The sequence below is a fragment of the Rhodnius prolixus genome, unplaced genomic scaffold (genome assembly GCF_049639745.1).
Source record: "Rhodnius prolixus isolate KJV_2025 unplaced genomic scaffold, Rpr scaffold_4, whole genome shotgun sequence".
NCBI lineage: Eukaryota > Metazoa > Arthropoda > Insecta > Hemiptera > Reduviidae > Rhodnius > Rhodnius prolixus.
In genome coordinates, this window is record NW_027411614.1 from 31,772,757 (window position 1) to 31,786,907 (window position 14,151).

The following is a 14,151-nucleotide window of genomic DNA, read 5'->3' on the forward strand; positions in this document are numbered from 1 at the left end:
GAATCCCAAAAGACAGTCGCCATAATCTTTCCGGCCGAAGGAACGGTCTTCGCCTTTTTTGGCGCAGATTCCCCCTTGGCAACCCATTGTTTAGATTGTTCTTTGGTCTCAGGAGTGTAGTGATGTATCCATGTTTCATCCACAGTGACGAAACGACGCTTCAAGTCCTGCGGATTCTTCTGGAACAGCTGCAAACCGTCCTTGCAACACTTCACACGATTTCGTTTTTGGTCAAGCGTGAGCAATCGCGGCACCCATCTTGCGGATAGCTTTGTCATGTCCAAATGTTGATGCAAAATATTATGTACCCGTTCATTCGAGATGCCCACAGCACTAGCAATCTCACGCACCTTCACTCTTCTGTCATCCATCACCTTATCATGGATTTTATCAATGATTTCTGGAGTAGTAACCTCAACAGGGCGTCCAGAACGTTCAGCGTCACTTGTGCCCATATGGCCACTCCGAAAATTTTGAACCCACTTATAAACTGTTCTAATCGAAGGTGCAGAGTCACCATAATGTTTATCAAGCTTCTCTTTAGTCTCCTGAGGCGTTTTGCCTTTCATAAAGTAGTGTTTAATCAACACACGAAATTCTTTTTCGTCCATTTTTTGAAAATCACTCGACTTCCTCGATTCAAACGAATGCCAAACACAATGAAATAGACCGATCTGGCTGAAACTTGGTGGGTGTTCTTCCAAGAGATGCTACTAACTAAACATAACCTCGATACGCGCCAGTAGTGCTATCTCTCTGATTTTGCACGGACTTTTCAAACGACCCTCGTACGTGCAGTACTGTTTCTTCTTCTACTTACTGTTAACCCACAAAACATTCTTTTGACAGGTTTATGCATTGCAAGTGTTTATTTAGTCTTTCGGTGGCCATTCAAAATGGTTTAGGATCGTCCGAATGTCCTTCCAGTCTTGGTATAATGGCGTATAACTTGGAGGAAGTGTTCTGAATACAGATCTTTATCGCTTCCGGCAGAGGTTTTTCACCCACAGATAGCTACAACTATTTGCCTTATTCCAAAAGTTTTTCTGGTTTCCGCGGCGTTTTCGTTTGCCAATAATGGTTCAGGTTGAGGGTACCATAGTGAGTGTAGCCAAGAGAAGAAAAGTTACCTTCCCATCTTGCTTTAGTCCTAAATATCCCGACATCCAGAAAATATCCACTAATTCTTATACAACTTCCATCTTGCTTTCTCAAAATCAATTTTTATTCCTTGCTAGTTTATTAATAAGGGGCAACTGAACGTTCACTCAATACCTGTTATCCTCCATTTTCGACCATTCTTCGCCACCCAGTGTATTGGCTAGCGTCGGAATAGCCTGTGTCATTTTGCCAACTATCGCACGAAATTACATTATAATTTTTGCAAAAAGATGAAGACAATTTTTTTCCTTTTTCAATTTACTTTGACATTACTTTTGAACTAAATTAAGAGATTTGAATGAAAATGCAGAAAACAAATTTACAATTTACGAATGGCCAAAGATGAAATGTTATCCTCCTGTCGTGGAGAATCAACTGCTTAGAGTCTAAGTGAACTACCTAACTCTATCTTGTCTTCTTCACTTTCTTTCTTGATTAAGCAAAGAGCACTTTTCATGCAAATCAAGAAGGTGAGTGCGATAGGTCCACAAGGGGGTCATAGAATCTAACGCTTTTATAATTCAAGACAGAATACTTTTTAACATTAAAATTAATATTAAACTCCCTCCTAGAGTGCATAATTTATTGCTGCATTTCATATTCACTAACTTTAGCCGTAGATATCAAAGCTCTGTGAACTTCATGAATATTAAATTACTGGTCTATAATAATGTACAACAAACATGACATGCAGCTTTAATAAATGACCATCAAAGAGGAAACTTTCTTGGTTACATCTAAAACTCTTTATCTTCTTCTTGTTGAAACGATGTAAAACAGTGCAATAAACACTCTGTCTAGCGGATTTAAGAAGTACATATTCTGTTTACTCTTTGGCCAGCTAGGTTCCAATTTAGTTTCATAACCTTTGTGTACTTTATTTTCGTAAACTTTTTTTATCATGAAGTCAGAGAGACTTTCTCTTCTTACATTAAAGTTTTATAATAAAAGCGAATGTTAGCCTGTAAGTAATAAACGAGGCTTAGTACCTCATAAGAACGATCCTAAAAGACATTGTGTCAAAGTTTCATAACATGACTTCTTGTGGGGAATGACTCTTATAACCAGATTCAAAGATTTAGTTTACCAATAACTTTTGGCCTATTCTTTAAAATCATTTCTTTTCAAAAAATACTAATTTTAATTTCTCTTTGTTAAGAGTACTTTTCAAGGAAATCGGATAAGTAAATCATGTACGGGATCTTTAAATAGAGATATGAAAAAAAAATTTTATTCAAGAAATTATTAAATGCCTATAATTTTAACAACTCGTCTAATATTGCATAACGAGAGAAAAAACACTTTTTGCTCTCATTATGCAATATAGTAACTAAATATAAAATAAAAATTTATAATTTTCACAAAAAGTTAATAATAATATCAAAAAAGTGATATCTAAAGCAATAAGAGTCCTTGTCTAAAAGAAGATACTTTAAAATCTTGAAGCAGTATTAGTGTTTAAGGACGGAGCCACTACTAGCTACTCTACTAAACTTTCAAGCCCAGATAAGGCTCATTACATATTCCTGAAGTCCTGTCCTTAATGTCTAACCTTTACCTGCACCTTCAAACTGTAAACTGTACCTTTGGAACTCCTCTCTGTTCTTCGCCCTCAAGTTAAGTGTAGGGATGCCATTAGTCTTCTTCATTTCCTCTTCCTTCACTTCCTACTTGTTTCAAGGGCGACTTTAAATTCCCTGCTCTAAGAGCTCCACCAACTTATCTATCTGAACGATTTATTAACATTGATGAATTATTCCAAATTTAAACCAACTTATACTTTAATTAACACTTGTATTTATCTCCCTTAAAATTTATCGCAGCAGTGAATTCAATTGAATGAAAGATTCAACGAAAACTAACCAATTCTCGTAGAACTTTGATATTTATCAACGGGTTATTGACAATTTCAGCATGTTTTTATTCATTTACAAACGGCTCCATTGATTTTACTCAATTTTGAACAGTGAATACAAACATACAATCTGGAAATAGCCTGAAAAGATGATTTCTCTAAAGTGATAAGAATAAAATATAACTCATATCTTTGGAGTTTCAAAAGAATTTAGGACTTTTCCATTTTGTACAATGTAGCTGGTTGAAAACTGTGCGTTAACCTCGAAGTTTAACTATTGATAGTTTCTGTGGTAATAACTGAATGACAATAATTCCTCTTCCCTCTCTGATTGAATCAATCACTCCCTTGAAAAAAGATTAATTGTTCTCTACAGCGTTTCTCAACCTGAGATTGCCTTAATCTTTTAATGGGTCGCAAAGGCATTAATGGTATTAAAAAGGAAGTGTTAGCAGAAATCATATTTGCATTGGCAAACCAAAATATGTACATATGTGTTGTTTTTAATAGTTGGTATTTTAGATAGATTGTTGAAATTAATACGTCTATTCCTATTCAACAGCCAAAGTGTCATTTCCCCTTATTTTTGTTTGTGCTTAGTGCAGTGTCAATCTCAATCCCCAAGGAACGCCCGTCCCAACCTAAGTCAAGTGTCTGTCTCCCGTGTGTATTTTGAATTGTTATGTAAAATGTGTATAGAAACTGACTTACTGTTAGTTCAAACAGTAATATTAGCTTTAACTAATTCCATTGAAGTATGAATTGAGAAGTTAATGGAATGTAAACTGCAACAAAGCCATTAACTATTTATTTTGCATTGTATGCTTACAATTTAAATAGTTTTTAATAAATACAATTCATATTAATTTGAATATATTATGGATCAAGTTTCGATATAACCACATTGTAAGTCAACAACTATCTATGCCAGATAAAATTTTTGAATTCAATTGTGTGTGGGGTTATTAAAACCAGACTAAATATAAAAACCTATTTTTGATTAAACTCTTTATTATTCAGTTCACACAAATTAAAATTTCATTTGTCAGTGTAAAAGTTACGCCAATTTAATTATTATATTACTTGATTTCTCTTAAAAATACTTACAAATAAGTTCGAAGCAGTATCTTCAGTGTTTATTTAGCTCTTCAGTTTCGGATCAACATTACAATTTTGGCGACCACTTACTGATCTAATGAAATTTACAATTTTAAAGAAAAGAATAACAAACAATAGAAAACTGGGACAGGTTCAAAATATTTCTTAAAAGAATTAATCTCTACTTACAGGCAACCGAAATGGCAGTTGATGGTACGTTTTGCAGGTGCAGTTCTTAAAGTTTCCTATCCTGAGTTTAAATTTATTGCCTAACATATTATTTCATCTTGATATATTAGTTCAAGAATTAGATATTTTTTCAAACTGAAACTTTTTTGCATATTATTATTAAATGTAAGGCAAACAAACTAGATTTGCATAAAATATTAGCATATATATAAGAAAATAATGAAGTGTTAGTAACCTAAGTGAATACTGTAATTCAAACAAGAGTTTTGCACATTTAGCCTAATAATCTTTTGTGTATTGCTTTGCATGCAATTTAAACTGTAGTAAATCTAGTATATTTTAAATTGTTTATAGCATTTGAATATTTGAAACTATTGTATCACTAACAAAATTCTTGTTTAAGGCAGTTAAAATAATAATAATAAATCTATATTAAAATATAGAGTATATATCGGCAGCTGTGACTCTATTATCATAGATATTGCTTTTAGAATGTAATATTCTTTAAGTTAAAAATAAATTCCTAATAATAATAAAGTAAGAATGTTCAATCTTTCATCTGCATTTCTATAAAATATCTTCTTAATAGTCTTTGAATAGTTTAGATTTTTTTTTTCAAAAAGGAGCTAACTTACTATTTTTCTTTGAACCTTTGATATTTTTTATCCATATTCTTTTATAATTTAGTTTTGACTCTCTACTTTAAGATTTGCAATTTTCTGCAAATATAAAAGACTTATATTCCCAAATAAGAATGCATAGAAGTACATGCGCATGACATTGATGTGTGCCCATGTAGTTGCACATACGAGGGTCGTTTGAAAAGTCCGTGCAAAGTCAGAGAGATAGCACTACTGGCGCGTATCGAGGTTATGTTTAGTTAGTAGCATCTCTTGGAAGAACACCCACCAAGTTTCAGCCAGATCGGTCTATTTCATTGTGTTTGGCATTCGTTTGAATCGAGGAAGTCGAGTGATTTTCAAAAAATGGACGAAAAAGAATTTCGTGTGTTGATTAAACACTACTTTATGAAAGGCAAAACGCCTGAGGAGACTAAAGAGAAGCTTGATAAACATTATGGTGACTCTGCACCTTCGATTAGAACAGTTTATAAGTGGTTTCAAAATTTTCGGAGTGGCCATATGGGCACAAGTGACGCTGAACGTTCTGGACGCCCTGTTGAGGTTACTACTCCAGAAATCATTGATAAAATCCATGATATGGTGATGGATGACAGAAGAGTGAAGGTGCGTGAGATTGCTAGTGCTGTGGGCATCTCGAATGAACGGGTACATAATATTTTGCATCAACATTTGGACATGACAAAGCTATCCGCAAGATGGGTGCCGCGATTGCTCACGCTTGACCAAAAACGAAATCGTGTGAAGTGTTGCAAGGACGGTTTGCAGCTGTTCCAGAAGAATCCGCAGGACTTTAAGCGTCGTTTCGTCACTGTGGATGAAACATGGATATATCACTACACTCCTGAGACCAAAGAACAATCTAAACAATGGGTTACCAAGGGGGAATCTGCGCCAAAAAAGGCGAAGACCTTTCCTTCGGCCGGAAAGATTATGGCGACTGTCTTTTGGGATTCGTAAGGAATAATCCTCATCGACTATCTGGAAAAGGGTAAAACTATTACAGGTGCATATTATTCATCGTTATTGGACCGTTTGAAAACCGAGCTGCAAGAAAAACGCCCACGATTGGCCCACAAAAAAGTCCTTTTCCATCACGACAACGCACCAGCTCACACCTCAGCAGTTGTGGTCGCAAAATTAATGGAAATAGGGTTCCAACTCGTTTCACATCCCCCCTATTCTCCTGAATTGGCTCCCTCGGACTACTATTTGTTCCCCAATATGAAGAAATGGCTGGCGGGAAAAAGATTTTATTCAAACGAGGAGGTGATTGCAGAAACGAATGGCTATTTTTCAGACTTGGACAAATCCTATTATTCGGAAGGGATCAACAAACTAGAGCAGCGTTGGACGAAGTGTATAAGCCTAAAAGGAGACTATGTTGAAAAATAAAAAAGGTTTACCCCAAAAAATTAAGTAGTTTTTATTTTTGCACGGACTTTTCAAACGGCCCTCGTATTTTGGTTTAGCATACCAATAGGATTAATGTAGCCCATGCAGAGAACAGAGAAATTGATTGGCTCTATAGCTCAACACATCTAATCCTTGATTAATATCTTCTCCATCTTTTTGTTAACCTTAAAATTCTTCTTGCAACGCCTTCTCTAGATGACCAGTTAGACATTATTGCTTAAAGTACGGATAAATTCTATATGGAGTTAAAATTAATGGCTCAGCTTTAGACGAAAACAAGTTCCAAAATGGTTGAATTAGATTTTTTTTACGTTTTTGGAAGCATGCAATGCCATAATTTATGTCTTACCTATTTTAAATCAGTCATACCTATAAAGAAAGTAATTTTCAAATTAAATATTTCAATTTTTCCTGAAAATTAGTTTATATCTATGTTTATGACGTATCCATATACTTTACTAACATGTACTTAAATATAAACAAGATACCTTAGTACTTACGATTTGAAGTTAAAAGTGTACCATTCAAACAGACAACATTGTTCAATTTTATAACCTCTTTTCTTCTGGCAAATAAAGAGTCTTTAAGAAACGAAAACGATAAAACAAAACAAACTAAACTTGTGATAAGTAACCAATTCATAAAAAAATAAAGTTCTGTTAAAGTGGAAAAGATGGCATTAACTCTAGTTTTTCAACAAAACCAGTGAAAGTATGTCAATACTCCATTAGTGCGGCCATTATTCTTACAGTTTTTCTCCAAGAAAACTAAAAGAAAAAATAATAAAGTTGGCGATTTTATTTTCGTAACAAATAGGAAAAGTTTTATCCCATGTTTTTATTTATGTATTTCCCTTCATTCTTACCGTAAGATTGAGAACATTTACAGCGATATGACTTGAATCATGATTTGTTTTACAATTATGATATGGTTTACAGAGAAAATATTATTCAGTATCTTTTATGTTAATTTCAACTCCAGTTAGTTTTTGTTTAACAAAAGATACGGAGATACTGCTTATACTCGTAGATACAGTTCGAACACCGGTAAGGAAATTTACAGATGATGTATTTTCTTGTTAATAAAAAACTGGGACCGATTTCAGAAAACTTTTATCTAAGAAAAAATGTTTATCTGAGTCAGCAAAGTGTAGTGTGAGACGGAAATTAAGTGAAGTTGAATACACCAAACAGATTAATTTGTATCTGATGGTAGATGAAACTCCGAAATCGGCCAGAGATACAATAAACGTGGTGTGATACGACGGATAAAGTCAAAGATTTTATGTAGCATTGTGGATCTAACCAAATTTTCGATATTTGTATATAAATTCTATGGCTTAATTATAAATTCATAATCTGAGTTTGACCCACATAAGCACCATGTAGACTTTTATTAATTCAAAAACTGACAGAATCTAAGCAATTCGTTAAAATTCAAAAATAAGAGAATAATATAAGTAATAGCGTTTTTTCCCACATCGATCTATAGTTCGATATAGTACCTTCGATAAACTTGAGCTTTGCTATAAAAATAATCGATACTCCAGGAAATAGCTTATTTTAAATAATATAAGTACACAATCTTAGTTAAAGAGAAAAATAAAACGAAACTAACCTTATAATTAGGTGTTTTTAACAATCAATGTTTTGCTTTGTTGTTTTTTTCCCCTTAAATATTATTTAAAGAAAAAGTAGATTTATCGCAAATTTGAGGAAAATGTTGTTTGTTTTCGCAAAAGATTTAAATATTCGGGCAAATACAGAACAAGTGTGATTTGTGACTAGATCAGCAAGAAGTACCGTGTAGACGGGAAGCAATGCCAATATGAATACTGTGCAGAGTTCAGGTCATAATGCTAATATCAACAGCAAACAGGACCAGCTTGAAGTAAGTAGCATAAATTTCTTTTTTCTCTATAATTTTTGATAATTTTGAAATTTCTTTATTATTAAAAAGCAGCGTATTTTATCTTAGTGTAGATTCATTATTGTATTCTAGTTTTACATAGTGCATAATTAAACCTGTTCAATATTTATTTTATGTTCTAAGATTAATATTGATTTCTTGCGGATATTTGGGCGTTCTTTCGTAATTACTGTAAATAATGTGGCAAAAAAAAGATTCAGATACATCATATTATTCACTTTATTCATTGTATTTTCGATTGAAATAATAAAAATATCGCAATCGGATTTACGATTTTCAAAAATTGAGCCCCTGTTTTTTCAGCACACTTATCAACAGCCTGTTTAAAAAACAATAATAATAATAATAATCAAAAAGGCAATATATATTTCAAAGATGGCTCTTTTTAAATATTTTGGCAGAAAAATTGTTATTTCTCTTTACAGCAGTAAAGATGGATAGTAAACATTGCATGACGTAGTTAAACCAGAAAGACATTTTCATTTAACCTTATTTATTTTCATTAATGCAGAAAATTTCTGCAAAAAGTTAAGCTAATACATAATACTCATAACCAACATTACCACCATGATGGCAGAATTCATCCAGATGTTAAACTACACTACACTCTCTCAGCACTGACATTTCCTTCATTAGGTAGATCTCACGTAGCCAACGTCGCTTTAACGACTTGGAAGCATTTTCTAATGATACAGTAAGTTGGGAAACTAGAGGATTAGGACATGAGGAAATGGAGTCGTGCAACTTAGCACAGTAGGATCTTGCTTCTTCAGAAACATAGGGAACAAGGAGATCTCGGTGAAAGGTAGAGTTAGATACAAAGTGAGAAGCATTCTTCAAAGTGTTTTTGATTGAAAAGATTGAATTCTGTAGATATTGGAAGCTTTGGTTGAGCCCTAAAGTTCCAGTCCGTATGTACAGACAGGTTTGTGTATCATGGTGTAGTTAAGCGTTTTTTGTTTAATGAAAGTTTAGATCGAGAAGACTAGAGAGAAGTTTGAATCATCTGTTTCAGTTCTTTCCGATTAAGTCTAGTATGTGGATTCCAGGTTAGGCGTTTTTGTCAATGAAGAGTCCTAGGTACTTAACACAATCTGTTGAGGGAAGAAGAGTATTGTTTTGGAAAACGGGTAGAAGGATAGTTCGCCTTTGGAAGAAGGCTCAAGGAGTATTTGTTAGGGGAAAGGATTGTTGTGTTATCGGTGGGAGTGGAAAAAAAAGGATGAGAATGGGTGGAAATGCCAGCGGTGTCGTAGGGAAGAGTACAGCCCCAAGGATACTTCTCTAGAGCGCTACCTGCAAGAACTGGGAACCAAGAAGAGTAGTTATTCCCACAATCGGCACCGATTAATAGAAAAATCATTTAATGTTAATGTGAAGTTAGTCCATTAGCGTTCCAAAGAAGTATAGTTAAGGAATGTTGGGTGTGAGCCATAGTAGGAATTTAAGGAACTAGTTTATTGACTAGCGAAGTAAGAAGCGAAATTAGTGGAGTTACCAGGTTTTTCAAGTCAGTGATGAAATAGTAGAGTGTTGATGTGATGTCAATTGGAGAAGTGGTTGTGACTGGGACTTGGGTAAGAGAGTGAAGAAAAGATGGTCCAGCTGCTACTTCAGCATAGCTTAGCGCAGCGTTTCCCAAAGTGTGGGTCGCGACCCGGCACCGGGTCGCAGAAAAATTCAGCTGGGTCGTGGCAAAAATTGTAAAAACACAATAAATCTGTAACATTTTGCTCTAAATTTAATATTTTTCGAAACTTTTTCAGTACTGCAGGTGGCAATCCTTTACCACCGTTTCCTACCGGACCGTTTAAATTCGGATGCTCTGATTGGCTGATTTCGATTCGTCATTCAGTGCCTTCTGTCGATATTGAAAAGGAAGAAATGCTTAATCTTAGTGAACAAGAAGTTGATAATTTAATTGAAATTTCAAGCGAAATCTTAAAAAAGTGTTTGAAACTGTACCACTAATTAATTTTTGGTTGCGCTGTCAAAAGGAATATCCAAGCGTAATTGAAAAAGCGATAACATACAATTTTTAATGCCTTTTGTCACCACTTATACGTGTGAAACTGCGTTCTCAGCCTTGGTGTACTTAAAAAATAAGTATCGAAACAGATTGGATGTCGAACCTAGTTTGAGAATAAAATTAACATCATTAAGTCCTAATTTGAAATTACTATGTGATGAAAAACAACATCATCCTTCGCACTAAGGTCAAAATATATAAAACGAAATTTACTTTATGTTTTAAGTGAAGATAATGGATTGTCTTTAATTACTTATGTTTTTGTTATATAATTATTTTGCAATTTTTGTGTATGAAATGAACAAACAAATAACTTGAATTTTGATATTTATTAAAAAATAAAATTTGCTTTATAAATAAATGTTTTTTTTTATAAAGTGGGTCGCGAAAAAATTTAAAATCTCGTACCGGGCCGCGGTCAAAAAAGTTTGAGAAACGCTGGCTTAGGGTACTGGTGTTTGGTGATGAAGCCTTTCTTCCAAGCTGCAGAGGAATGAAGTTGAGGAGCGTGGTTCGATTCCTGTTGCCTTCTCAGTGCAGACGGCTTTCTCTTCTGTTTCAATTCTTTGTGGACAGTGCATCCTTTCCAACTCGTCGTATGTGGTCCAAGGCATAGAACGCATTTAGGTGGGTCTTCTGCTTTTTTTGGCGCATTCAGCTGTGTGACTAATGTACTTAGAATATTAATTATTTATTTGCAATAAAATCTAAAACAAACTGATAAAACGATAAAAAATATTTACGTCCAGATGGTGCAAGCCCATATTAAATTATAACTAAATTTTGGGAAGTGCGAAACCTCCCGTTTGCAAATAATTCCTTCGCATCACGAAGTAATACAAATAAAAACAGTTGGGAACAAGTTCTCTATTTAACTAATTTTAAACGTGTAATTTTGTGTTTGAGTCACTAATTCAAATATCCTTTTAGAGAAAGTGAAACTTCGGAAAAAAAAAGAAGGTTAAAATCAATAATTTATCTAATGCTTAAGTACTCCAAAAGTCAACTTTAAATGTGAAAACCGCAGGTGAATAAGGCAAGATGTAATTTGGGCCCAATAGGAAACCAGATTTAGTAGGCTCCATTCAATAATCCTATAATTCCACCAATGAAATTGCTTTACGCTAAATGTAGCGGAATAATGCTATCTAAAAGCAAAATGGAAATACATGTTTGCACACTCTATTGTGGCGAACAGTTTAACATATGACCTCTCTCAACGAAAAGAAAATTTATTGCAGGGAACAGTTATGAAAAAAAAGATAAACATTTTTTTTTCTACTTTAAATCGTGCGCGTTTTCATGGTAAATGGTTTAAGTTTGAGATTAGAATTGTGTAGAAAATAGAGATTGTGAAATATAGCGTTCTTTATCAGGAAACTTTGCTGGAGGGCAAAATAGAGAAAAAGAGAAAAATGTATTTGTTAAATCTTAACAGTTTAAAGAAAAAAAAAAATTCTTGGCGGCACAGAGGCGTAGCTTTGGCCCACTGGAGGCAGTAAGGTCGCATGCCCCGCCTTCCCGTCTATTAGAAAACACCACTTCTCGTCCGTTTCACCATCAGGAAAGCATAATTTTTTTAGGCACGCAATAATTTCACAACGCAATCATAAATAACCGCTTCCCCCAAATCTTCTGGCTAGCAACTACCACTTCTTTTTTTAAAAAAAGATCTTAGTTTCTAGCTAACTTCCCCCATTTCACTTTCTAATTCCCGTCCACCTAGCTAGTGCAAAATTATAAAGAATAAATCAGTTTCGTTAGTGTGTTATAAACTAAATAATAACCTGACGCTAAAGCTATACAGGTCGTGAGAATTATAAATTTAATACTACTACTATAAATGAAGGTAGGTGTAGCCCTTTCTAACAAACCAAGACCTTGAGTTTTTATCTTAAGTACTAGGTCAACGGTAACAAGAAATTGTGAACATGAAAAAAACTCTACATGTTATTTTACGTGATGTGGTTATGAATATTAAGGTTAAAAAGCATATTGTCAAGGGAACGGCATGTGACCTGACCGACTAAATAGCCAAGGTTACCTACGTTAGGAAGAAAAACTTTTGTACCATATTTGAAACTGATTTATTATCCAATTCAAGTTAAAAAGAATAAAATAGAATCGAATAATATTATGACTACAATGGGTTTCACAGATTTTTGTCAATAACTGATATCTAACTTTTGTTTAATGCTAGATTTGTTTTATTATACATGACTTCTTTTAGAGAGCGTATATCTTTGCAATTTCAGTATTTCCGAATCACGGGTGTGTCGAACAATGTATGGCGCCGCAGTTGAAGATAAATTTATTTTATAGCGTCATCATACTACAACTTATTTTTAGCACAACTTATTTCTGTGGCATGATTTATTTTTTAGGAATAGTTAGAGACAAATATCCGATGCTTCTGCATTAGTCTATGTTAAATGCTTGTCACTACTTTAAAATTGGAATATCCCTTATCCGGAAGCAAACATTTATAAAACAGGTTTCTATGCTGCGCTTAGATCAGTTTAGACACGGCCGTCCAATCTTATGTGAGTCGAAAAGGTGATTAAGAAAACGAGCTGTTAATTGAAGCACCTAAAACTCATCTAGGGTAGCTCGTTATATTTTAAAACCGTGTTTTCATCGGAGCAATACAAATAAGGTTTGGATTGAAGATTTAGAGCTGCAACCAAAGACTTAAGCCATGGACTGAAAGAAGTATAAAAGTTAAAAAGCAATCGTACTTTGTAAAAACTTGTCTTTGAATTCCAGATTCGCCAAGCTAGCATTTCCTACTAACCTGGTGTAACACCTTTGAAGTTGCAATGTACACCGTCCATGTTGCACTAGATTACCAAAGCACAAGATGTTAGAACAGGGGTGTCAAACTGGCAATTGTTGTTGGCCCACGTTGTTCTGAAATAAAATAAAAATTGAAAATATTGTTATGAAGTAAATACGAGGGTCGTTTGAAAAGTCCGTGCAATGTCAGAGAGATAGCTCCACTGGCGCGTATCGAGGTTATGTTTAGTTAGTAGCATCTCTTGGAAGAACACACACCAAGTTTCAGCCAGATCGGTCTATTTCTTTGTGTTTGGCATTCGTTTGAATCAAGGAAGTCGAGTGATTTTCAAAACATGGACGAAAAAGAATTTCGTATGTTGATTAAACACTACTTTATGAAAGGCAAAACGCCTCAGGAGACTAAAGAGAAGCTTGATAAACATTATGGTGACTCTGCACCTTCGATTAGAACAGTTTATATGTGGTTTCAAAATTTTGGGAGTGGCCATATGGGCACAAGTGGCGCTGAACGTTCTGGACGCCCTGTTGAGGTTACTACTCCAGAAATCATTGATAAAATCCATGATATGGTGATGGATGACAGAAGAGTGAAGGTGCGTGAGATTGCTAGTGCTGTGGGCATCTCGAATGAACGGGTACATAATATTTTGCATCAACATTTGGACATGACAAGCTATCCGCAAGATGGGTGCCGCGATTGCTCACGCTTGACCAAAAACGAAATCGTGTGAAGTGTTGCAAGGACGGTTTGCAGCTGTTCCAGAAGAATCCGCAGGACTTTAAGCGTCGTTTCGTCACTGTGGATGAAACATGGATACATCACTACACTCCTGAGACCAAAGAACAATCTAAACAATGGGTTACCAAGGGGGAATCTGCGCCAAAAAAAGGCGAAGACCGTTCCTTCGGCCGGAAAGATTATGGCGACTGTCTTTTGGGATTCGCAAGGAATAATTCTCATCGACTATCTGGAAAAGGGTAAAACTATTACAGGTGCATATTATTCATCGTTATTGGACCGTTTGAAAACCGAG

At 34.6% G+C, this 14,151-nt stretch overlaps 1 protein-coding gene and 1 long non-coding RNA gene across 5 annotated transcripts in view; one reads left to right on the top strand and one right to left on the bottom strand.

Annotated features, from left to right (window-relative positions):
- Window positions 1-14,151, top strand: part of LOC141455996 (inactive dipeptidyl peptidase 10-like) — a 333,209-nt gene that overhangs the window by 206,886 nt on the left and 112,172 nt on the right. For 2 of the 4 annotated variants that reach the window (XM_074131548.1, XM_074131547.1), the window contains exon 2: window positions 8,148-8,250. The exons of the other annotated variants lie outside the window; for them this stretch is intronic. In XM_074131548.1, the coding sequence (XP_073987649.1) occupies window positions 8,188-8,250 (63 nt within the window). In that variant the 5' untranslated portion in view covers window positions 8,148-8,187. The remainder of the gene's footprint in view (window positions 1-8,147; window positions 8,251-14,151) is intronic. 4 annotated transcript variants of the gene reach the window in all.
- LOC141456202 (uncharacterized) lies at window positions 2,764-4,439 on the bottom strand. Its single transcript, XR_012459650.1, has 3 exons — window positions 4,304-4,439; window positions 4,124-4,208; window positions 2,764-2,888 (listed from the first exon to the last, which is right to left on the bottom strand). It is a non-coding gene; the product is annotated as an uncharacterized lncRNA (long non-coding RNA).